Source organism: Callithrix jacchus, chromosome 4 (genome assembly GCF_049354715.1).
Source record: "Callithrix jacchus isolate 240 chromosome 4, calJac240_pri, whole genome shotgun sequence".
Lineage (NCBI taxonomy): Eukaryota > Metazoa > Chordata > Mammalia > Primates > Cebidae > Callithrix > Callithrix jacchus.
The window spans coordinates 80,895,476-80,921,322 of NC_133505.1; the positions used below are offsets into that span (position 1 = coordinate 80,895,476).

The 25,847-nt window shown below is 35.5% G+C and overlaps 1 protein-coding gene, 1 long non-coding RNA gene and 1 pseudogene across 36 annotated transcripts in view; 1 reads left to right on the forward strand and 2 right to left on the reverse strand.

Moving 5' to 3' along the window:
* LOC118152892 (uncharacterized) overlaps positions 1-3,740 on the reverse strand; it is a 46,962-nt gene extending 43,222 nt beyond the window's left edge. For both annotated transcript variants that reach the window (XR_004741875.3, XR_008480719.2), the window contains exon 1: positions 3,666-3,740. This is a non-coding gene — a long non-coding RNA (uncharacterized LOC118152892). The remainder of the gene's footprint in view (positions 1-3,665) is intronic.
* Positions 1-25,847, forward strand: part of SENP6 (SUMO specific peptidase 6) — a 115,531-nt gene that overhangs the window by 47,796 nt on the left and 41,888 nt on the right. For all 34 annotated transcript variants that reach the window (XM_008994683.5, XM_078369582.1, XM_078369568.1 and 31 more), the window contains 9 exons: positions 3,869-4,014; positions 8,525-8,822; positions 12,112-12,341; positions 15,822-15,992; positions 21,204-21,237; positions 21,629-21,823; positions 23,099-23,325; positions 24,695-24,804; positions 24,925-25,041. In XM_008994683.5, coding sequence (XP_008992931.3) covers positions 3,869-4,014; positions 8,525-8,822; positions 12,112-12,341; positions 15,822-15,992; positions 21,204-21,237; positions 21,629-21,823; positions 23,099-23,325; positions 24,695-24,804; positions 24,925-25,041 — 1,528 coding nt within the window. The remainder of the gene's footprint in view (positions 1-3,868; positions 4,015-8,524; positions 8,823-12,111; positions 12,342-15,821; positions 15,993-21,203; positions 21,238-21,628; positions 21,824-23,098; positions 23,326-24,694; positions 24,805-24,924; positions 25,042-25,847) is intronic.
* LOC108591231 (high mobility group protein B3 pseudogene) lies at positions 7,240-7,950 on the reverse strand (annotated as a pseudogene).

Below are 25,847 nucleotides of genomic sequence, written 5' to 3' on the forward strand. Positions count from 1 at the left end.
ATGAAGACATAGTACAAATAGTATTGTCACCTTAGAAAGTTCCCTCATGTTTTTTCAGTTAGTCTCTACCCCTTCCTTCCCGTATGTAACCACTGTTGTGATTTTTCCTAACGTAGATTAATTTTACCTGTTCTGGGACTTCATGTAAATGGAGTGATACACTATGTACTCTTACGTGAGGCTTCTTTCATTGAGGATCATTTTTTTGAGATTCATTCATACTATTTCTTGCATCAGTAGTTTGTTTCTGTTTAACATTGCATTGTGTGGGAATACCGAGTTATTTGTCGGTTTTCCTGATGATGGACACCTGGGTTGTTTCTAGTTTTTGTTTATGAATAATAAAGCTGCTATGAATATTCTTTTTTCGGAGTATCTTTTTTTTTTCAACTTGATTTTTTAAAATGTGTTCTATTTATATCCAACTTGTATATAGATCACTGTTACCCAGCAGTATCTTCCATAGTCTCCCCTTTTGTGTATAGCTGGAAATATCATAGTGTATTTAAAAAGACATCGAGCTAGTCTGGGCGTGGTGGTTCATCACGGCTATAATCCTAACACTTTGGGAGGCCAATGTGGGTGGATCACCTGAAGTTTGAGACCAGCTGGCTAATATGGCGAAACCCTGTCTCTACTAAAAGTACAAAAATTCGCCAGGCATAGTCATGCATACCTGTAATACCAGCTACTCAGGAGTCTGAGGCAGGAGAATCACTTGAACCCAAGAGGCTGAGGTTGCTGTGAGCCAGGTTGCGCCACTGCAGTCTAGCCTGGGTGACACAGTGAGACTCTATCTCAAAACAAAACAAAACAAAAAGACATTGAGCTAGAAAATCTAGCAGGGAGTATCCTAATCTTCGTATTCCTACTATAGGGTCTTTGGTAAATACTCTTTATTCTCTTTTTCATTCCTGTAAGAGGGATTCAGTATAATGTCATATCAGTTTCATCTTAAGTACCTCTCTGGAGTAATCTCTTGAGGATTAGAAGCTATATCAGGCCTAGCAAAAATCACTTCTGTGATGAGTTAACTAGTAAAATTTCCATGGAGCACTTATTAGGTATTTGCCATTCTTGGACCAGTCCAGTCTTAAGCTTTTTGCTGTTTTATGATTCTGCTGCAATTTGAGACTAGTTCATTTTTACTTGAGTTACCAAATCTTCTCAAATGTTTTTCTCTTCTTTCCCTAGAAAATGGAATCCTGATGGAATTTCTTAACCTTGAGCTAACATTTTTGTGTTTTTTACTTAACTCTCTATAGATCAATTCTAGTTTCTGATAACACTATCAATCATTTATCATTTCTCCTCATGATGTTGGTTTCAAAAGTCTCAGCTTTACCTTCTTAATTATGTCATTCCTTCCTTTATCTCTTTACTTCAGAACCTTGTAAATAACCTTGATTTAGATAGGGATCAGATTTTAATTTTTATGTTATTTTTGTCCATCTATTTTCAATTAAAATTTTGAATTATATCAAAGCTTGGGACATTTGTCTCCCTCTTTGTTGGTTATGATGGTAAAGAAAATGTGACATAGACACGATGACATAGATATGGTGAAGAAAAGAGTGTGATTACATAATCAAAGTGAAATTATACTGTTTTTTTTAAATGTCAGTCTTCAGGATGTGGCAGAAAACTAGATACATGTTTAAGCAAAACCATGTACAAAGATACTGTGTGGCTTAAAAAGATTACAAAGTATATTTATAAGGAAAAAGGTTTCCTTTGGGTACATTATCAAATTTAGTAAGGCCAAAAGAGGTTGCAGGAGCTTATGTTTTAAGACTGCTTTAGTATAAATTAAATTTTTCAAAAATTGGTTGTGTTCCAGGCAACAGTGTTAATTTTCTGAATTCCAAAATGTCTGCCCTCTTATTATAGTGCCTCATCATAGCTCTTCAACAAAGTAACTTAGCCCTCATGAAAATAATAACTAACACCTGGATGCTCTGGACTGGAGCAACAGTTCTGTAACCTCAGATTTTAGGTCTTGGGAGAAAAAAAAGCACTTTTTAGTTACTCTGTGGCCAGAGGCTAAGTCATTATGGTTCTAGATCCATGCATGAATAATCATTTCTGTGTGCAAAGATTATGCCATTTTCAGAGTTTACATAGTGACAATGTCTATTCCTCCAACCCCTGTAATTTCATCTTTTTAAATGTGTCATATAGTTTAATGTTTCTCATTTAATTCATTAATCCAGGAAACTTTTGTAAAGCCCTTGTGCAGTTTCTAGATGCTGGGAAAGCACATGACTAAAACATAATTTCTGCCCTTCCCAGAGCTGGCAATACAGTGAGGAAACAGAAGTACAAATAACAATAAAATGAGAGCTATGGAAACTCTAAAGATTGCTTACTTGTGCCTAGAGTGGGGCAGAGGCAGCTTCTTAACAATGAAGGGTTTGGAATCACCACATAGATAGGCAGGACTTCGCTTGTGAAAAGAATAGCATATGTGAGAGGGTGAAAGAGAGAACACATGAAGAAATGAACCTTTTGAGGTAAAGTTGGAGTGGAAGTAAGATTGAAATATCAACAGGAACTTTTGCTTGCCAAAAGATGGAATTTAATTAGAGTATTAGAATGACAGTCACAATTTTTAACTGGATCACTTTGGCAATAGTGGGGAAGGATTTGAAGGGAGCAAAATTGGGATACAGGAGATCGGTTTAGGCAAGAGTTAAGCATCAGAAATGTAGTGGCAGTGAGTCTGGAGAGGACAGTGAATTTAAGAGTTATTTAGAAGTGAAGATGGAGGGACAACAAGTAGTTATCAATTACTTAAATTTCTGGCTTTGGTGTCTAGGGAAACAGGTACAATAAGAGGGTGATAATCACTTAGTGAAACTTTTTGTGATTGCACTAAGCAAGAAGAATTATATAGGTTTCTTAAGACAGTGTTGTATATCAAACTATTAGATACTGTTGATTTTTATACCTCCATAATCTTATTTTTAAAAACGAAATGGTAAAAGAATATTAAATATAGGAAACTAGAAGTAGAAGTATTTAGCAAAGCTAGGATTGTGCAGGTTAGTTATTTTGGTTTATGGATTCTTAACTTATGTTTTAGAAGTATGTTTAGCCTTTTGCATACTTAATCCTTTGCTGATAAAGTCAGATTATGGTAAATTTTAAATTGGCCTGTTTTGGAGTTCATTAAATCATTAAAAAATTTTAATTATATTTTTAATGAAAAAATTACATTTACATAGAAAAGTATCAAGAAAAATTATCTTGTATGTTTTGAAGTTAAAAAAAAGATTAGCTTGAGGCAGGCTTAGTTTAGTTTTCTTTACCCAAATAATTGTACTATTTGAATACAGATTTTTCTCACTACCCTTATAGTAACTAACTTGGAAAAAAAGGAGGAGACCAGCCTGGACAACATAGGGAGACCCTGTCGCTACAAATAATAAAAAAATTAGCTGAGTGTGGTGGCACACAACTGTAGTCACAGCTAGTCTGGAGTCTAAGGTGGGAGAGTCACTTGAGCTAAGGTGTTCGCTATTAGGGTGAGCTATGATTATGCCACTGCATTCCAGTCTGGGCAACAGAATGAGTCGTTGTCGCCAAAAAAAAAAAAAAAGAAAAGAAAAAAACAAGGATTTGTGATTATGTGAGAGGTTAGGCACAAGACGGGCTTCTCTTACCTTAGTAGAACAAAATAAGGTGAAGAGAATGTTGGTACACTTGAGGCAGTGGTCCACAGTGTGGAGATCCTGCTGAGGAGTGAAAAATAAGAATAAGCCAGGATATAACTATTGGTTTAGTCTTATGTTCTGGTTCTTTTTTTTGTTGAAACACTAGTTTATTTTAACTAAAACTTAAGGTTTATTTTCTATCCTTCCTTTAGAACGTATAATGAAGAAAACAGAATCTGAGTCTGAATCACAAGTGGAGCCTGAAATTAAGAGGAAAGTACAACAGAAGCGGCACTGTAGTACCTATCAGCCTACTCCTTTATCTCCTGCTTCAAAAAAATGTTTAACCCATTTGGAGGTAAATAGAGAAATTATTCTTTGTTGCTAATCAGATTGTGTTTTTATTAATATTAGTTTTAGTACTTATTAAATTCTAGGTGATCTTTTATCATAGGACCAGAAGAGACCTGAAAAGTTATTTATGTGAACTGTTCTGCCTTTAATAAACCATTTTTATACTTGTGCAAAATAAGAATTTATTTTTCTGTAAATAATTTATCAGTGCTTTCCTGCAACATACTTCAAATGATTGCTGTCTACCAGAAATTTTTTCAAATAATTTTAAGTTGAAAACTTAAAAAAATAGAAGAAAGAACATTTATATATTTATCTCCCAGATTTCTGGTTTTTCACGTTTGCTTTATTGTTCTTTCTCTCTATGCCTTTTTTCTTTCTTCCTCCCACCTGTCCATAAATATGTGTATGTGTATTTTTTATACTCTTTGAGTTGAAGTTACAAGCATGATACCCATTTATAAAAATCACACACTTCAGTATTAAATGGTAAACTTTAATACTTGTGTGTGTGATTTTTATAATCAGAGTACAACTGTCAAAATCTCAAAATTAACATTGATGCAAAATTACCATCTAATCCACAAACCCCATATAATGTCCATTATGAGTATAGAATTCAGTTCAGAGTCATGTGCTGCATTGATTTGACATGAATTTTTAGTCTTTTTCAATAGGAATAATTTCATAGTCTTCCCTTATTTTTCATAATCTTGGTATTTGTTGAGGAGTACAGGACACTTTGTGCCTCAAATTGGATTTGTCTGGTGTTTCCTAATGATAAATGTGGTTTTCAAGAATGCCTCAGAATTGATCCTATAATCTTACTGCATTGTATCAGGAGACACTTGATGTTAATTTTCATATTAATGTTATTTTACCTTAGTTAAGATATTCTAGATTTCTTCACTGCAACATCAGCTAATAGGTATTTTTACTAATTTATTAATAAGATGTCTAACATCAGCTAAAGATATTCCTTATCCCAAATTTACATATTCATTTAAATCAGCATGTACATATGAATTGTTATTTTACTCAAAAGTGTTATAGTCTGGGTTATGGTCTATAACTTTCATGATGTTTCAAGACTTACCTTGATTCTCAAATTGTTCCAGATTGGGTCCATATGAATCCCTTCAAGCTGGCCTCTGTTTTTTTTTTTATTGTTGTTATTGTTTTGACATGTCTTTATCATTCTTTGATGACATTCATGACATTTACTTTATTGCTTTTTAGTATAACATGATGATCTTACTTATCTTGTATTTATTTATTTTTTTTAGATGGAGTCTCGCTCTGTCACTCAGGCAGGCTGGAGTACAGGGACACAATCTCGGCTCACTGCAGCCTCCACCTCCTGGGTTCAAGCAATTCTCCTGTCTTAGCCTCCAGAGTAGCTGGGACTACAGGTGCATGCCACCACACCTGGCTAATTTTTGTATTTTTAGTAGAGATGCAGTTTCACCATGTTGGCCAAGCTGGTCTTGAACTACTGACCTCAGGTGATCCACCCACCTTGTCCTCCCAAAGTGCTGGGATTACAGGTGTGAGCGACTGTGACTGGCAGTTATCTTGTATTTCTGTCTCAGCCCTAGAGTCATGCATCTCTCCAAGGAGCCATGCATCCAAAGAGAAGGAATCCCTCCTTTAAGTGGAGGGAACATATTTGGGCACTAGTTACATTCATTCATACTGGATATTGTTTCTAGGCCTTCTCAGTGGACAAAGCTAAGATATACATATATATGTATTAATATTTAATGCATACTAGAATCATGAGTTCACATTGATAACTAATTCTAGTCCAACACCACCATGTTTAATTTTTTTTCTGTGTTGCATGTTTGCAACTTCCTTCCCCAGAAGTGATTAACTTGACTCCCATTACCACCAGTGTATTTACCTGTTAGCTTAGTTTTTCTTTATGTGATAATGTCCTGGCATGCCAGCCTAAGTTTGACTCAGGCCATACTGACATCACCTACTGCTTAACCTAGATAAAGGAAGAGGAAAGCTCCTACCCAGATACAACATCTTTCGCCCAGTGGTCATGCAAAAGATACTGTATCTAAATGTTGTATCTTTCTTTTTTCAGTTTTTATTTTTTTAAGTTGGGGGGGGGTACACCCACAGGATGTGCAGGTTTGTTACATAGGTAAATGTGTGCCATGGTGGTTGCTGTACAGATCATTGCATCACCTAGGTATTAAACACCACAATACTTTTTTTTGATGATTATAATAAGTCTTCCTTCTTTTACTCTACTCCTGTGCCAATTGTTCTTTATTTCTTCTTAGTGGAAATAAAGAATTGTAGCCAGCCTCTATGTAATCTTTAATTCCTGGACAAGGTTAGTGGTTGTTCTTCCCATGTATAGTCTGAAATTCTACACTGTTTACCACTTGTAAGAAAAAATATCTGTGGACTGGGTGCAGTGGCTCACACCTGTAATCCCAGCATTTTGGGAAGCCAAGTCAGGTGGATCACCTGAGATCAGGAGTTTGAAACCAGCCTGGCCAATGTGGTGAAACCTCATCTCTACTAAAAATACAGAAATTAGCCAGGCATGGTGGCAGGCGCCTGTAGTCCCAGCTACTTGGGAGGCTGAGGTGGGAGAATCTCTTGAACCCTGGAGGCGGAGGTTGCTGTGAGCCGAGATAGCGCCATTTCACTCCAGCCTGGGCAACAAGGGTAAAACTCCGTGTCCAAAAAAAAGAGAAAGAAAACAAGATAATTTAGTGGGATTAACATCTTTAGGATATTTAATACAAATGACATAGTCACAAAGACAGACTTATTGAGTGCTGTTGGTTGTTTATGGGTAGTGTCTTAGAAACAGTACATGATATGTAATTTAGAATTAATTCAATTTTGTAAAAAGTCTTCCACTTCTACTGACCAAAGCAGAAAATGAGATTTTAATCAGTTTTTTTTCTTCAATTTTTTTTTGTTTGGAGAGATGGAGTGTCACTGTGTTGCCCCGGCTGGTCTCGAACTTTTGGCCGTAAACAGTCCAGCTTCCTCAGCCTCCCAAAGTGTTGGGATTACATGCCTGAGCCACCATGTCCAGGTTTAGCCAATTTTTGTTTTACAAAAAAAATTATACTTAACATAAAATTTTTATGACAATGCATTACTTTACAGTATTCTCTACTAAAACTAATGGAGCAGTATTAAGATTCTAGTTTTTAGAGAATTAGGTTGATCAAATGTTAATCTCTAGGTGTTTTTTTTTTAAACAGATAAACCGTTTTTTTATTCATCCTCCTCTTCCTCCTCGTCTTCTTCATCTTCTTCCTCTTCCACTTTTTCCGGGCAACTTTAGCGGGACCCTTTGCACCATCAAACTTTCCTTTCGACTTATAGTCAGCAACATCCTTCTCATACTTCTCCTTCAGCTTTGCCGCCTTAGTGATGTAAGGCTGCTTTTCACTGTCATTTAGGTTATTCCACATCTCACCCAGCTTTTTTGCCACGTCTCCAATAGAGATGCCAGGGTTTGTGGATTTGATCTTGGGGCGGAATTCTGAGCAGAACAGGAGTAAGCCATACGGTGGTCTTTTGGAGGCATTAGGATCCTCCTTCTTCTTGCCTTAGCTGGTCCATAATCCTTCATTTCCCGATCACGGTGCACTTTATCCGCCTTTGCCATTTCATCAAATTTAGATTTCTCTTTCCTGGACATTGTCTTCCACCTCTCAGAGCATTTCTTGGAAAATTCTGCAAAATTGACAGAGACCGCTGGGTTTTTCTTCTTATGTTCTTCTCTGCGCGCCTGCACAAAGAAGGCCAAGGCAGACATCTTGCCCTTTGGTTTCTTGGGGTCACCTTTAGCCATCCTGACATCTGGTGGGCCCAGACCAGGGCAGCCACAGCCAGCCCAGCCCTAATCTCTCGATTTCATCATGAAAATTTTATCTTGTTCAGTTTAGTGTATGTACATTTTGTTCCTCATTCTCAATAGAATTCCAAGATACATGTTTCTTATCTGATGGAAGGCATATGGTAATAGCTCAGAACATATTTCTTTCCATATTTTAATATTGGGGATTTTAATAGTAGGAATGTGCTTTTTCTGTTTTAGTATCAGTTTTATAAGAGGAAATAGCCCTTTCTCTGGACTTCTTTTCATTTAGATATGCCGTCTTTACCTTTATTATAGTACTCAGCTTGATCTATCCTTAGATTCTTGGAGACAGAATTATTTTATATATAGCTGACTGCTAGACTAGATTGTCTTGAAAATTTCTTTCAGCATGTTCATGTTAAATTCCAACTAACATCACTTATTTAGGGTCTCATGGTAGCCATGATGGTAATGATGGGGAAAGAGGGACTTAATTTTGAGACTTTTGAGGGGATTTCTTAATGATGTAATAAATGCCAAAATCTTTTATTTCTTTTGTTATTTTGGAACTTTAAGTTTCGGAGAACTGTGAATGTTGTTCAAAATGTGGGAAAAAAGAGAAAATCAGACCAAATACCAAAGTTGTGGTGTTCTTTTTTCTAAGGATTTGCAAAGAAATTGCAGACAAGCTATTACTTTGAATGAGTCTACTGGACCATTATTAAGAACATCAATTCATCAGAATTCTGGAGGACAGAAGTCACAAAACACAGGATTAACAACCAAGAAGTTTTATGGCAACAGTGTAGAAAAGGTTCCAATTGATATTATTGTGAATTGTGATGAAAGTAAACACAGTTATTTACAGACTAATGGAAAAGTCATTTTACCTGGGGCAAAAATACCCAAAATCACAAACTTGAAAGAAAGGAAAACATGTTTGTCAGACCTAAATGATCCAAGTAAGTATTTTACTCCCTTCAGTATTGCTCATATCAATCCAATATTTTTCAGATATATTTTTTACAAACACTATCTCCCACCCATATATATTTTTAATATGAGTGTGAGCCTAAAACTAATCTTGTTCTCATCCTGTTCATCTCAAATAGTTTTAAAAAACGCAGACCTTGACCCTAGTGTTAGATGAAATGCCAGTTATACCCAGCATTCTGACTTCGGCCAGATTAATTTAGTCTTTCTGATCAGTATATGGGTACATTTCCTGCTGATAGTGGGTTTTTTTGCGGGGGAGCGGGGGGAGACGCGAATAAAATAACGTAATATGCATAGCCCAATAAAATATTTGATATATAATTTCCTTGCCAAATTTGTTTCTAAATCTATATCCTGTCTTTTTACTCTAGTGTATATGTTTGTGCCATGCAATTCTTGTTTATAATAAATAGCAAAAGATTAGAAACTATTGGGGACTGGTTGACTAGAGTATACAGTAGTAGTAAAGGAGTGAAATATCTCATATACTGTGTAGAATGATTTCCAGGATCTTTAAGTGAATAATGCAGGCTACAGATAAGAGTGTATATGGTGGAGAATGAATGTAATTTCTTTTAAAAAATAGAAACTGGGAGGCTGAGATGGGCGGATTACAAGGTCAGGAGATCAAGACCATCCTTGCTAACACAGTGAAACCCTGTCTCTACTAAAAATACGAAAAATGAGCCAGGTACAGTGGCACAGGCCTGTAGTCCCAGCTACTCGGGAGGCTGAAGCAGAAGAATAGTTTTAACTTAGCAGGCAGAGGTTGCAGTGAGCTAAGATCACACCCCTGCACTCCAGCCTGGGCAACAGAGACTCCTTCTCAAAAAAAAAAAAAAAAATTAGGAGACTGAGATGAGAGCATTGCTTGGGTCCAGGAGTTGAAGTGCAGCCAGAGCAGTATAGCAAGACCCTGTTGCTAAAAAATAATAATTGTAAATAGAACACTAGGCTTCCCTTTTAATATATACTTTTATAGTTTTTCATTAGAAATATAGTTCATGGGCCTTTTTAAAAAAGCTAAATCCAGGCCGGGCACAGTGGCTCACACCTGTAATCCCAGCACTTTGGGAGGCCGAGGCTTGCAGATCACCTGAGGTCAGGAGTTTGAGACCAGCCTGGCCAACATGGTGAAACCCTGTCTTTAAAAAAAAAAAAAAAAAAAAAGCTAAATCCATGTGTATACACACACATTTGTATGTATACATTTATCTGTATATGTCAGGTACTGCACTAAGCATTTTACATACCATTTGTTCCTTGCAACAATTCAAGATGCCCTTATTGTCCCTAATTCTATGGAGAAGAGAAATTGAGCCAGTTAACTAGTAAGTGGCAAAACCCCGCCTCTCAAATGCTATATATGCAAATCTGTTTAGATCATCTAATCTGGCCTGTTAGGTTTTCTGCTAATAAAAGACCAGTGATAAAAGAGAAACCATGCTCGGTATTTGTTCCTCAGACTGGACAGTAAAATAAAAAACACAGGTAAAGAAGTACTGAGATGATGCTTCTCTGGGACGTGTACATTACTCAGTAAATATTAACGAAGCGTTTATGTGTGAAATACTCATTAAAAAAATTGCTCCTTACAAGTTCATGCATTCTTTAACGAGACTTTTAAATGCTTTTTCTGTGACAGGCTGTTTTAAGCCTGGGAATATAGCAGTGGACAAGACAATGTTCCTGTTCTCTTACAGTCTGTGTGTAGCAGGGAGAAACATAAAAGCAAGTGAACATCTACAACAAAAAACAACAGAAAATTTAAATCAGTTAATCTGACTGTACCTGTGCTTACTTTAGATTGGGTCATCAATCAAAGTGATATTTAAACTTATACCTGTGGCCAAAATGCATAATATTGAGGGAAGTACAATTCAGGCAGGAGCAAACTTGAGGTGTTTGAGGGACAGAAATACTGGCTAATATGCCTGGAGGATAAAGAGAGAAAAGCAGAATATTATAAGAAAATTGGACAAATAGGGGCCAGATTATGTACATTTATAAACCATAGCAAGAAGTTTGTATTTGAGTCAAATTAAGATATAAGAGAGATTTGCCTGTGATTCAGTAACGAGTACAAGGTATAAGAGCAAATTACCATCATATTGTCTTTTGCCCATGTCCATTTACTCAACAAGACTTACTGAGCATTAGGTACTGGTCCACATTCTTCCAGAGACCAGTTACAATTTTAATAACTTCCTGTGTGAGATAAAATTACTTGGCAGTGGCCAGGTGCAGTGGCTTACTCCTGTAATCCCAGCACGTTAGGAGACCAAGACAAACAGATCTCCTGAGGCTGAGACCAGCCTGACCAACATGGCGGGAACCCCATCTCTACTAAAAATACAAAAAGTAGCTGGGCATGGTGGCATATACCTGTAATCCCAGCTACTCGGGAGGCTGAGGCAGGAAAATCACTTGAACCCAGGAGGCGGAGATTGCAGTGAGCTGAGATTGTGCCACTGTACTGCGGCCTGGGTGACAGAATGAGACTCCGTCTCAAAAAAAGAAAAATTATTTGACTACGTGGAGTTTCACACATATTTACAATGCATACTATTTTGCAAACAAGTTATATGCAAATTATTTTTTACATGTTAAACTTTTTGGGACTCTGAAATAGACCCACTGATAAATATGTAATTCTTCTTGTAACTTGCTGATACTGCTGTTGGGGTGAGTGGTGATGGACTGTAGAATCAAATTTTATATTTGTATAATATTTTTTAAAAGATGCCATGTCTTAGGACTTTCTTCAGATTTAAATTTTCATCAAAGTTCATTGTATCTTCATTCATTTTTATTATTCTTAGATCTGGAGGAGAGCCAAAGCAAATTTGGTATATTTTCCACTTTGGTAATTTATTTGCATTTTTAATGGACAGAGATGAATATAAATAGGCCGGGTGGGTAGCTTACGCCTGTAATACCAGCACTTTGGGAGGCCTAGGTGGGTGGATAACCTCAGGTCAGGAGTTCGAGACCAGCCTAAACAAAGTGGAGAAACTCCATCTCTGCTAAAAAAGAAAAAAAATCCAAAATTAGCAAGATATGATGGTGCATTCCTATAATCCCAGTTATGTGGGAGGCTGAGGCAGGAGAATCACTTGAACCCAGGAGGCAGAGGTTGTGGTGAACCAAGATGACACCATTGCACATCAGCTTGGGCAACAAGAGCTAAGCCTTGTCTCAAAAAAAAAATTATATAGTTTTAATATAAATTATAAATTATTAAAATACTTTTAGTTATTTTGTCCAGTGATGATGATGATGACAGCGACAGAACTAACAGAAGAGAGAGCATATCTCCTCAGCCTGCTGATTCAGCATGTTCTTCCCCGGTACCATCCACTGGAAAAGTAGAAGCAGCACTGAATGAAAATACTTGCAGGATAGAGCATGAACTACGAAGCATTCCAGAAGACTCAGAGTTAAATACAGTTACATTGCCAAGAAAAGCAAGAATGAAAGACCAGGTACTTTTCACATTTGTTGACATTTGTTCAGATTAATGCCTCCATTTTGGGGTGTAAATTTTCTTTAGGAGGCAACTTGATATGTCAGGAGAAAAAGATGGATTATTCATTAAGTAGGGCTTAAATACCATGTAGGAGATTATTTGGAAGAACACTTAGCCATATACAAAAATAAGTTTCAATTAAACTTAAGTTTTAAAGTATAAAAAATTCATCAGGAAAACACAGTATCAACCTTACAATGAAATGTCAGTATATACAAAGATTTGTTGTAAAATCTAGCAGAGAGAAGTTACCTTAACATGGATATATTTTACTGTAAAAGTTTCAGAGGCCGGACGTGGTGGCTCACGCCTATAATCCAAGCACTTTGGAGGCCAAGGCGGACAGATCACCTGAGATCGGGAGTTCAAGACCAGCCTGACCAACTTTGTGAAACCCCGTTTTTATTCTAATTAAAAAAAACAAATTTCAGATAGTTCACATGGAAAAAAGTAATATGAACGATGTCAATAAACGATAGATCTAGAACAAATATTTGTAATAAATATGATATACATTTTAATGTCTATAATAGACTAAGAACTCATAAAAGGATAAAAATTAAATGAACAAAGGATAAGAATATACAAAAACAGAAAATGTAGTAAACTACCACATGAAAAGCACAAATTAAGAAAAATGAAATGTAACTATATTCAATAGACTTAAAAAATGGTTATGAAATCAACTAATACGTGCTGTTGTCAAGAATCCAAGGGAGAGCATACTTTCTCAGTTTGCTGATAGAAAAGAAAATTACTATGGCCTTTTGGGAAAGAAATGTAAAAATAACTATTAAAAAAATTTTTAGTGTATACTATTTGACCAAATAGTTAATTCCTTTGACTCTGCCTCACAAGTATTCCTCTTTTCCCCAGTACGTAAGGCTTTATATGCAAACATGATCATTGATGCAAACAACTACAAACAAAGTCATTGCCTATTAATATGTGTATGGCTGGAGAAGTTATAGTATATCCATATGATCCAGCCATTGAAAATGGAAATTAGAACTTATATCAGTGACTTTTAGGATTTCTGCATGGCGCTGTTAAGTGAGAATACCAAAATAGGGAAATATATATATATTACTTTAGTAAAAATGTTTTTATAAAATAATAAACTTGTATGTTAAATTCTGTATGTATGTGTTTATACGTGTCAGTGGTTATAGGAATACAGATAAAAATATGGCAACATATGTACTTGGTTGTTAAGATGGGAACCTTAAAAAATGAAAAACAAGAAGCAATCATAAGGGCAATAGAAAAATATATGGATTTATTTAAATCTTAATTAAGGGGGGTCTCGCTCTGTCACTCAGGCTGTGATTACAGGTGCAAGCCACTGCCCCCAGCTGGGTTAATTAATATTTTTATGTAATCTGACAGAATGCCTTTCCAACATGGCAGTACAAGCGAAAATAGTAAATGAAAAGATGAATATATTTGATGAGATAAAAAGTAAAACAGTGTGGCAAAACACCACTCTAAGCACAATTTGATAGGTAGATGCAAATGGAAAAATAGTGAGCTATGTGACAAAGTATAAAGTGGTTCTTTATATATTTTTAATTGTTTAAAAAAGAAATAGAGACCCCAAAACCTATAATCCAATAAAAAATTAAAAAAAAAAAAAAAAAAAAGAGAGGCAAACCATAAGGAAAGAAACCGAATAAGATTCAAAAAAATGTAGTAATCCTCATAGTGAAAATGAAATTAAAATGCCTTTTGGTAACTGCAGATTGCTCAAAATTTTCAAACTATGATGTTATCTCATCTTGATCAGTGTTTGGAGAAGTGGAATGTTGAGTGTATTAGTTGATATAACTTAGAACTGTTGAGAGCAATTGGCAGTAATTCTAACTGTGTACCACAATTAGAATTAAAATTCTAATTTTAATTAGACTCAGAAATGCTCTTTGAAGAATAGTTTGCTATGGCAAAAGGTTGGAAAGAATTCAGATGTCCAAATATGAGTACAGTTAAATGAGTGATGAATTTCTATGTAATGGAATTTTTAGGTGAGCGTTTTTCAGACCGGCACACTGAATCATAAGGGTACTTCAGTGTGTACTCTTTTCGATGATGTTCTATGGAGGGTGTGGACCATTCAAATTCTAGACTAAATCCTTCATTGTGGATTCAACTGCAGCAGCTCTTACTGTTTTATTAGAGAGCTAAATAACCTCTCATTTGAAGATGTAACTCTACCACTAAAATCAAAACAAAGGAAAACAAAACACTTAAACCTAACAGGTTTCTTTTAATAATAAGGGAAAATAGGTCAGGTTCAGTGGTTTATGTGGTAATCCCACCACTTTGGGAGGCTGAGGCAAGCAGATTGCCTGAGGTCAGGAGTTTGAGACCAGTCTGGCCAACATGGTGAAACCCTGTCCCTACTAAAAATACAAAAAAATGAACCTGGCGTGGTGGTGTGCACCTGTAATCCCTGCTACTTGGGAGGCTGAGGCAGGGGAATTGCTTGAACCAGGAAGGTGGAGGTAAGCCGACACCGTGCCACTGTATTCCAGCCTGGGCAACAGAGCAAGGCTCCATCTCAAAAAATAATAATAAGGGAAAGTGTTAATGATAAATCTGTTAATAAGCCTGAAAAAGCAGGTTACAGAATCATACATATATGATGATGATATTTTGTTTTAAATACGTATTTTTTCCTGTGACATAGATCGTAGAAATGCCTTTAGAAGGATAATAGGAATGGTGGACATTATTTTCCCTTGTTTTCTGTCAAGATAATGTTTTATTCTTTCGATGATAATAAAGATACTAATATAATTACTTTTAATTAAAATAATATACCTATATAAAATGTTTATGATTAATTTCTATTTGGAAGTGACTGGAATCGTAATTTAACAGATGAAGTAGTTTAAATATGTAAATATATAAAGAGGGCTTCTTGTGTAATGTGAATAATCACTTCCCTAAATTGCTTGCTTTCTAAAGAATTGCTGATTTAATTCAAAGTATACCACTGCCATTATAACTAGCAGCATTTTACTGTGAATGAAGCACTCTGCTAAATTGCTTTTTATGCATTAACTCAGTTGAGTAGATACTCTTACTCTGCTTATTTTACAGTTTAGGAAACTAAAATTTATGCAAGTTATTTAGTTTTACTAGATTGGATCTTTGAAAAGTGGTGTGGCTGTTAGAATCCCAGCAGTCTGATTCCTAGAGTACTATTCCTGATTGACATACTGTGACTCAAATTTAAATAATAACTAAGTTAAATAAGATACAAGGATTTGCTGTTATATAAAAACCATGAATGTTTGTTTTATCTAACACTGTTGAAGGAAAATCCATTTTATGTTGTGATATTTATATTTCTTATATTGGGTCTTTGCATATTTGTATACTTGCAGCCTTGTTTTAGTAAATTATTAAGTGAAAATTTTCTTTTCCTTTTTAGTTTGGCAATTCTATTATCAACACACCTCTAAAACGTCGTAAAGTGTTTTCTCAAGAAACTTCAATTGATCCTTTATCTTTAAGCTGCCAAAGTTCCTTTGACAGTGTCATTTTAAACTGTCGAAGTATCCGAGTAGGAACACTCTTTCGACTATTAATAGAACCTGTAATTGTAAGTATATTCTTAAGCTCTTAACTGTACCAATTATAACATTAAAAATTCCATTGTTAAAGCTAATATATAATCAAAATTTATAAATTAAAATATTTAATAGAATATCAAAATCAGCTCAAGATTTCACATTGCTTTAAGAATATATAAATAGTAGCTCCTCACCATTAAAATGAGTTAGAAAACCTTCCGATATGTTATTGTTTTATTATCATGCCAACTTAGTGCATGGAACTCTCGATGGGTTAGAAAACTTTCCAATATGTTACTGTTTTATTATCATGCCAGCTAAGTACTTGAAAATAATATATTAAATAACTATAGTGAGAGATTGAAGATTCCAGAAGCTTTGGGGTCTGCTGGAAAATTTATTATAGCATCAAGACCCCTAGAAACAGATTACTGTACTATAATAGTTACCCAAAAGGCACTGTGCATTAGACTAGTTCGTTGTCCACAGTGCCCAGAGGACTTTGTGTACTTTATCTTACCCATCATACCTGTGTACTTAGTATTCTTCTTCCACCAATCCAAGTTTTTATTTTCTGTTTGAAATTTTAATATAATCTCCTTAACTAGCCCTCTTAGTCATCATTCTTCTCTCTAATGTGTGCTAAACATTGTTGCTAGATTAATTGTAAAGCACTGTATTTATTCTGAAGCCTTTATTTCAGAATGTCTTAACCCAGTGTCCCCATTTGTTTCCAACTCTTATTTCAAACTCTGTCTCCTAACATTGTCCTTTGTATATAAAGCACTGTCTTTAAGAGAACTTAATTGCCGAGTGTGGTGGCTCGTGCCTGTAATCCCAGCACTTTGGGAGGCCAAGGTGGGTGGATCACAAGGTCGGGAGTTCAAGACCAGCCTGGCTAATATAGTGAAACCCCATCTCTACTAAAATTACAAAAATCAGCCATGCGTGGTGGCAGCATTGAGATTTTTAGGGACTATTTTTCAGTATCTCTATACCTGTCAAAGGGGGTGCTTTTCATCTAAAAGCTTAATTTTATAAAATTGACTTATTTTTCGAGACTAAAATTGTATATGCTTTTGGTAATTAGGAACTCTGAGTATACTGGCTGCTGATTGTTGCCATCACATTCTTACAAAATTACTCTTTTTCTATGGGATGTTCTGACAGCTAGCTACAATTTATTATGTAAGAAACTTAATACCCAAGCCTGTAATCCCAGCACTTTGGGAAGCCGAGGCGGGTGGATCATGAAGTCAAGAGATCGAGACCATCCTGGTCAATCAACATGGTGAAACCCCGTCTCTACTGAAAATACAAAAAGTTAGCTGGGCATGGCGGCACATGCCTGTAATCCCAGCTACTCAGGAGGCTGAGGCAGGAGAATTGCCTCCAGGAGGCGGAGATCGCGCTATTGCACTCCAGCCTGGGTAACAAGAGCGAAACTCCGTCTCAAAAAAAAAAAAAAAAGAAACTTAATACCAGTAAATGTTTTAAATCCTTTACCAGTTAGCATTAAATGTAACTATTTAGCTTTTGTTTAGGGATCTTTCTCAGGGTCTTTTATGAACAATCTTAGTTCTAAGTCATTGTTTCCATCTGTTTTTTGTATCAGTGTTTCAGAAAATAGTGAACTTAATTCCCCTGCTTCCACTAAATCCAGTTGTGACAAAATCTAACATGAGATCAAACCAAAAGGATATAGAAATAAAACTAATGAAGTCTTAAAAAAAAAAAAAAGTCCCAGCTGTTTGGGAAGCTGAGGCAGGAAAATAGCTTGAAAACCTGGGAGGCAGAGGTTGCAGTGAGCTGAGATCATGTTAGTGCACTCCAGCCTGGGTGACAGAGCGAAACTCTGTCTCAAAAAAAATAAAAGAGAGAACTTATTAACAGCAGGAAAGGTATAAGGTATTTTATTATCTAATGTAATGAATAATAACTTTTTTTTCTGGTAAAGGCTCATGGTTTTAGGATACAATATGATCAAAAGAAATAAAATTGTTTCTAGGAGCAAATGAAATGTGAACCTGATTTCTTAGCAAAGCACAGCTTTATGGGAATCCAGCGTGTTTTTCTTTTCCATCAAAAACCTTAAGCTTCCTACAATTTAAAAACTAGAAAGTTTCATGAGTACCATGGAAATTTAAAGCAAAATATATATGAAGTATCTACCCTTTATTGCCCAATAATATTGTAACATATGTCATTGTTTTTAGTGATTTATGAAATTTGTATTTTGTTACAGCCCTTGTTCTGCAGATTATCTTTCCTGGTTTCTGTCAATTAACAAAAGTGTCATTCTTTGTCACTTTATACCTTAACAATTTTCAGGAGTGCCCTGTAACTTTCATGGCTTTCTCCCACATTAACACTATTATTTATAATTCTTCAGTGTGATGAGTAAGGTTTTGCTGGTGATTTAGAGACATTTAATTAAAAAATTACATATTTAGTCTTAAAGCTATTTTTGAAGAACTGCATTAAATTTTGGATGAATTTTTTCCAGTAGGCTAAATATGCTTCAGTGAAGAAAAACCTTGTAAATTTAGTTAAAACAATAAAAGGCAGTATATGTAACATAAAATGTATCAGTTTAAACAATTATAATACTAAATGAAATATTCCAGCCAAAAAATATAATGTGGAAATTTGCAGTGTGTTGTTAACCTTAGTTGTAGCATGAGATTTTTTGCAAAGGGCATTCTTTATTGAAGAATAGTTGGTGCATCTAATCACACTTCTTTAGATGGTGTGATTAAAAAGATGATTGGTATTTTCTTTTTGAACATAGTTTCCTTATGTTTTGTAGTGAAATGATTTATCTGCCAAGTTATGATTAATCTGAGAAACAGGTTTTAAATATTTCACTATACTTAAGGTTTTATAAAATCCTATACTTGTTTATCATTAGATAATTTAATCATTTTAATTTGCTCAGTGATGTGATTGCCATTATTTAGAAGAGTCAATTTTATTTAAAAGCAAGCACTTTTCAAAAGAAGCAAATTGGCTTATGTTATTAAGAATACCACATATGCACAAATACAAAGCAGTCCCTCATTTTCAAATGTAAAGATGTAAAATCAAGGTTTTCATTTCAATTTAAATTTAGAAACTTTCACAATATAGGTGAAATAGACTCATGGCTACTTATGTTATTAATATTTATGTGCGATTTCGTTACACATTTCTCTTCTTTTTTTTGAGACGGAGTTTTGCTCTTGTTACCCAGGCTGGAGTGCAATGGCGCGATCTTGGCTCACTGCAACCTCCGCCTCCTGGAGACAATTCTCCTGCCTCAGCCTCCTGAGTAGCTGGGATTACGGGCATGCGCCACCATGCCCAGCTAATTTTTTGTATTTTTAGTAGAGACGAGGTTTCACCATGTTGACCAGGATGGTCTCGATCTCTTGACCTCATGATCCACCCGCCTCAGCCTCCCAAAGTGCTGTGATTGCAGGCGTGAGCCACTGCACCCGGCCCTACTTACACATTTCTAAATGACAAATATTTAGACATAACTTCCTTCAATTTCTTTATCTCATGCGACCACTTTATTTAAATGCTTTATGTCAACCAGGTGCAGTGGTTGATACCTGTAATCCCAGCACTTTGGGAGGCTAAGGCAGGTGGATCACTTGAGGTCATGAGTTCGAAACCAGCCTGGCCAACATGCCGAAACTCCGTCTCTACTAAAACTACAAAAATTAGTGGGGCATGGTGGCATGCATCTGTAACCCCAGCTACTAGGGAGGCTGAGGCAGGAGAATCACTGGAACCTGGAAGGCAGAGGTTGCAGTGAGCCAAGATTGCCCTACTGCCTTCCAGTTTGGATGACAGAGCAAGACTCTTTCTCAAATGAATTAATGAATGCTTTATGCCGTCATTATTGACACTTTTTAAATCAGCTAACAGTTTTCCAAAACATATAATGTCAACATCCATGTATGCTAGAATGTTTTGCAAGCTACCATACTCATTTTTTAAATGATGAAGTCTTTCTTTATTTCCCAGGCTGGAGTGCAATGCTGCAGTCATAGCTAACTAACCTTAAACTTCTAGGCACAAGCAATCACTCCACCTCAGTCTCCAGAGTAGTTGGGACTTAAAGGCACATGCCATCTATACCCAGCTATTTTTTTTTTTTTTTTTTTTGAGATGGTGTCTCACTATTTTTGCCCAGGCTGGAGTGCAGTGGCACAATCTTGGCTCATTGCAACCTCTGCCTCCTGGGTTCAAGCAATTCTCCTGCCTCAGCCTTCCAAGTAGCTGGGATTACAGGTGCACACTACCACGCCTGGCTAATTTTTTTATAGTTTTAGTAGAGACCGGTTTCACCAGGTTGGCCAGTCAGGTCTCGAACTCTTAGGCACAAGCGATCCTCCCAGAATGCTGGGATAACGGTTAAAAGCCACCATTCCCTGCTGTTACTGATACTTGTGTACCCAGATAATGTGTTACTTTCCAGTGAAACCAGTTATCATACTCTTTTCAAACACATCACTAGAAAGTATGTTTAGAGAAATTCTAGACTTTGCAATTATTGTAGTAATTGCTAAATTTATTTTATATTTTCTTGCTTTCTTTTTTTGCATTATAAAAATCTTCAAACTGAAAAGTTGAAACAATTTTGCAATGAACATTTATATAACTGTCAGCTAAGTTCTAACATTAACATTTTATTGTATTTTCTTTCCATATATCTATTCATCCCTCTGTATGCTCATTTATCTTGTTTGTTTAATGCATTTCAAAGTACTTGCCTCCTTTTAACTTCTGTAAAATAATTAATTTAGGATGCATTAGGCTTAACATGTCTTTTCCACATTGAAATAATTAGTTAGAAAATTGCTATTTTGTAACCACCAGTAGTAACTAATTTAAGCAAGGACCTTCAATGGTTTTGAAAACCATTGAGTGAATGTCAAACCCCCATGTTTACCTGTACAACAGATCTGCATATATACCCCTGAACCTAAAATAAAAGTTTAAAAAAAAAGAAAAAGGAAAGAAAGAGTGATGGATGGAATGTGGCAAGATGTTAACAGTTTTAACAGTTAGTGAATGTGAATTTAGGTAAGGAATATTTAGGTGTTCATTGTAATGTTATGCCAACTTCTCTGTGGGATTTTAAGAGATGAATTGGTAATATAGTAAACACTCTTAAGTACTTGAACAAAAAAGTGAAGCCTGCCTTTCTTTATAAATCTAGATCAATACTAATTCGTCTTATTTTTTAGTTTTGTTTAGATTTTATCAAGATACAGCTAGACGGTAAGCTATTTTATGTCTTTTTACTCACTAAAGCTTTCTTTACACTTTAAAGCACTTTATAGAAATAAAAGATTAAATAATATTCATAGAGGTATATTAAGATGATTAGTTGTTACATGTATCTTCTTACCAAAGGGCATATATCTTGGTGTAATTTTGTTCAGTAATGTTATAGAGCCTCACTTTTTAGAACCCTTTCTTCATTTGGAAAAAGCAAAAAAGCTTCATTAAGGCAGTTACAAAGATTTTATTTCCCGTAAGAGCAATGATTTACAGAGCGTAATAAATATATGCTTACATTTAAACTTGTATTTCCTCACAATTTCTCCCATTCATTATATTACCCTCTTAAGAATTGATTACTTTTCTATTTCCATTTGTTTTCCTCCAGAACCAGACCATGATCCTGTAGAGATTATTTTAAATACCTCTGATCTAACTAAATGTGAATGGTGTAATGTCCGAAAATTACCTGTAGTGTTTCTTCAGGCAGTACCAGCAGTTTATCAAAAGCTGAGCATGCAACTGCAAATGAATAAGGAGGATAAAGTTTGGAATGATTGTAAAGGAATAAATAAATTAACAAGTAAGTTGTGTAAAACAGATAATAGATAACTATAATAGATACTGTATTTACAATATTTGTTGAATAGCAAAATGTCAGTGCACTTTGACAAAAGCCTTAGATGTATATTATCTACAATTCTCACAGCTACCTTGTCAAATAGATATTACTTTCTCCACTTTACAGATGAGGAAAAACTCACAGAAAGTGGAAGGGCTGAAGATAAAATGCATACTTACTTAGAAAGTTTCTAAGTGGGCTGGGCACAGTTGCTCACACCTGTAATCCCAGCACTTTGGGAGGTGAGGTGTGTGGATCACCTGAAGTCAGGAGGTCAAGACCAGCCTGGGCAACATGGTGAAACCTCCTCTCTACTAAACATACAAAAATTAGCTGGGCTTAGTGGCGCATGCCTATAATCCCAGCTACTCAGGAAGCTGAGGTAGGAGAATCATCTGAGCCCAGGCGACGAAGGTTGCAGTGAGCCCAAGATTGCGCCGTTGCACTCCAGCCTGGGCGACAGAGTGAGACTCCATCTCAAAAAAAAAAAAAAAGAAAGAAAGTTTCTAAGTGGATCAGAACCCAAAACATCTATACCCTTAACAAACACTGCAATCTGAGTAATATAAAAATTTTTAACTGTTGGGAATATTAAGTGTAAATCAGCCATATAAATCTGGAAATCTTGAAACTTGGCCTGAATAGGAAGTTAAGTTCATAAAATGGGCCTTAAGTCTTTATAATGTGTAGATGTGATTCTCCAGTTTCTTTTCCTTCATCTTTAACACAGCATGGCTTGACTGCTTGGAAGATAAACACATTTCAGCAGTAATTGCTATTTCAGCTTAATTATGAATAAATGTTAGCTACCACCAAATCTGCAAGAGTTGGCACATTAGTGAACAGCTGTTTTGCAGTTAAATTCTCTTAAGATACTACCAGTGCACTTGGCAATTTCTTATTTGTATTGGACAACAATGTTAACTATTATATATTTAAGACTATAGATTTACATTTATTAGATGAAGTAAATTAGTTACATCGTGAATAGATTTGTTCTAGAACTGAATAATGTGTCTGCTTCCTTCCTTCTAATAACTTAGGTGACCTCGACATGTAACACACACTGGTCTTCCCAGTGTTTGTTGTGTAACCACACTATGTCAGACATTGTGGACATTTATAATGGGATTTCTTATGATCTTCCTGGAAAGAATTAATAGTTATTCCTTTTTAAAGTATCTGTTTACTTCTTTTGTTCACTTTAGACTTACAGTTATATTTATTTCTTTTCAGATTTGGAAGAACAGTATATAATCTTAATTTTTCAAAATGGCCTTGATCCTCAGGCAAATATGGTATTTGAAAGTATCATTAATGAAATTGGAATAAAGAATAACATTTCCAATTTTTTTGCAAAAATTCTTTTTGAAGAAGCCAATGGCAGACTTGTTGCCTGTACGAGAACCTATGAAGACAGCATCAAAGGAAGTTGTGGGCAAAAAGAAAACAAAATCAAAACTGTAATTATGTTTTTAAAATTTAAAAATATTCTTAAATTATGAGTAGTTTTAAAGGGAGATATGTTTTAATACTGTTAATTTCAATGTTAAATCTTTTTAATTCTATTTCAAAATTACTTATTTCATTTTATATGTGATTGGTAAACTACCTTGTGTCAAAACAGTGGCAGGTAGATGACAAATAGTACTTGATACAGGTCTCAGAAGCATTTTTAGTTCCTCTACATTCTATCCTTATCTTTAATTTTCATCATCTTTTTTTGCTCATTCTTTATTCTTTATACCCTGCTTCCAACATATATATGCATACCTTGCTACATTCAAATGGATTGTTACCCTGTGTCTTAGGTTTCACGAAATTGTGGTCCCTGGTATACATTTGTATGTAACATAGGTATATATGGTTCAAAACTTGAGAAATGAGGAATACGTGCTATTTGACTTTTATTGTCAAAACATGTGTCTAGTTCTGGAATAACTACTCACATAGCTAGGTAACTCTGAAACCACCTGAATCAAAGGCCGCAATACTACTATAACACATAGTAGAATGGTAAATAATACAAACATAAATTTTAAAACTCTAAGTTTATTTCCTATGATAGCCCCTTAGCTTTGCTGACCTAATTTATTGTAAACAAATCTCTCAATCTGCCTACAAACTTGGAAATATGGCTATCTATATAGCACAATCTTTGTGACTGTTGAGCAAGGACTCCCCAGAGAAGAGCTGTAAATGTAATTAGTGGGTTGAGAAAAGAACAAAAGGAAGGGAAATGGTTCTCTTTCTTTTGTATAGATGGCATGGGAGACAGTGCCGGAGGGAGAAAAGAGCAGCATAATGCAGCTGGGATGGACTCAAACTTCAATGGAAGGTTCTTTCCTCCAAGGGAAACCCCTGTTTCATTTACCTCTGTGGAGGGCTGAAACTCATTAGACTTCTGTGTTCCCTGAGCCTCTGCCCCTACATCTTACAGATTGCCCAGCCATTGAACTCAGAGGCACAAATCACTCTGGTTTTTTTTGAAAGGTTCCTTGAATTTACCAGCATTATCTAATTTAGTATCAATAGTAGAGATCTTAGAGAAGTTACTGACTTCTAAAAGTATTAAAAAAGAGAGAGAGAAATAAGATACTGGAAAATTACTGTTACATAAGTTGGGAGACTGTCTAGTAGCTACAGAAAATAAGAAAGTGGCCCCTAGTTTTGCCTGTTTCTTATTTTTAATTGTTAAATATCATGCATACTTTTTAGTTACTTTTTAGTTCAATCCTTTTGCATTGAAAAGCATTCTTGCCTTCGGCTTACCTTTTTTATTGAAACTTTCCCTAATTCACTGTAAATTGTTAATTCAATTTCCTTTATCAGGTGTCATTTGAATCTAAAATACAACTTAGAAGCAAACAGGAATTTCAGTTTTTTGATGAAGAAGAAGAAACTGGAGAAAACCACACTATCTTCATTGGCCCAGTAGAAAAGTGAGAGAATTCCTTTAACTTTGCAATGATCTTAAATGTCTTTCTCTGTTTTACTACATTTAAGTAATGTATAAATATATATAGATTTGTTTATTTGCTTTTCTTTCAATTTTGTTACAGGTTGATAGTATATCCACCACCTCCAGCTAAGGGAGGCATCTCCGTTACCAATGAGGATCTGCATTGTCTAAATGAAGGAGAATTTTTAAATGATGTTATTATAGACTTTTATTTGAAGTAAGTTAATTTTCCACTAATCTTCTATTAAATCCTTAACATTCTGTCATATCGTATGTCTTTGTTTTCCAAAGTCAGGCTTTTTGAGTTTTAAATATTACCTCTGCCACTTACTGTGTGACATTTGGGGAGTTATTTATTCTGTTTCTGTCTTTGCACATTTTCAAAATGAGAATACTGTCTAAAGAGTTGTGAGAATTGAGCCAGGCGAAATGGCTTATGCGCATAATTCTGACACTTTGGGAAGTCAAGGTGGGAGGATTGCTTCAGCCTAGGAGTTCAGGACCAGCCTCGGAAGCAAAGTGAGACCCTGTCTCCACAAAAAAATTTCAAAATAGTCTAGGTATACACTTATCGTCCCAGCCATTTAAGAGGCTCAGGCAGGAAGTTTACCTGAGCCTAGGAGTTTGAAGTTGCAGTGAACTATGATGGTGCCACTGTGCTGCAGCCTGGTCAACAAAGCAGGACCCTGCCCCCATTCCACACCCACCCCCAAAAAAAGAATTTTGTGAGAATTAAATGAGATTGTACATATCAATTACAAGGAAAAATGCCTAGTACAGTGTTAGAAGTTTATGGTCTGTAGGAAACACAAATACGGAATTAAAGCAATGATAGAAGCATTAACATCTTACAGACCTAGTAGATGAGAAAATACTTCATTATCTTTGGAGACTGGGAGATGTGAGGGACCAGGAAGCTTTCCTGGAAGAGCTTACATTATGACCCAGTATACACATGTATACACCTATGTGCAATGTGTTTATACATGTATCAATTTGTATTTTATTTTTATGGGTTTGTTA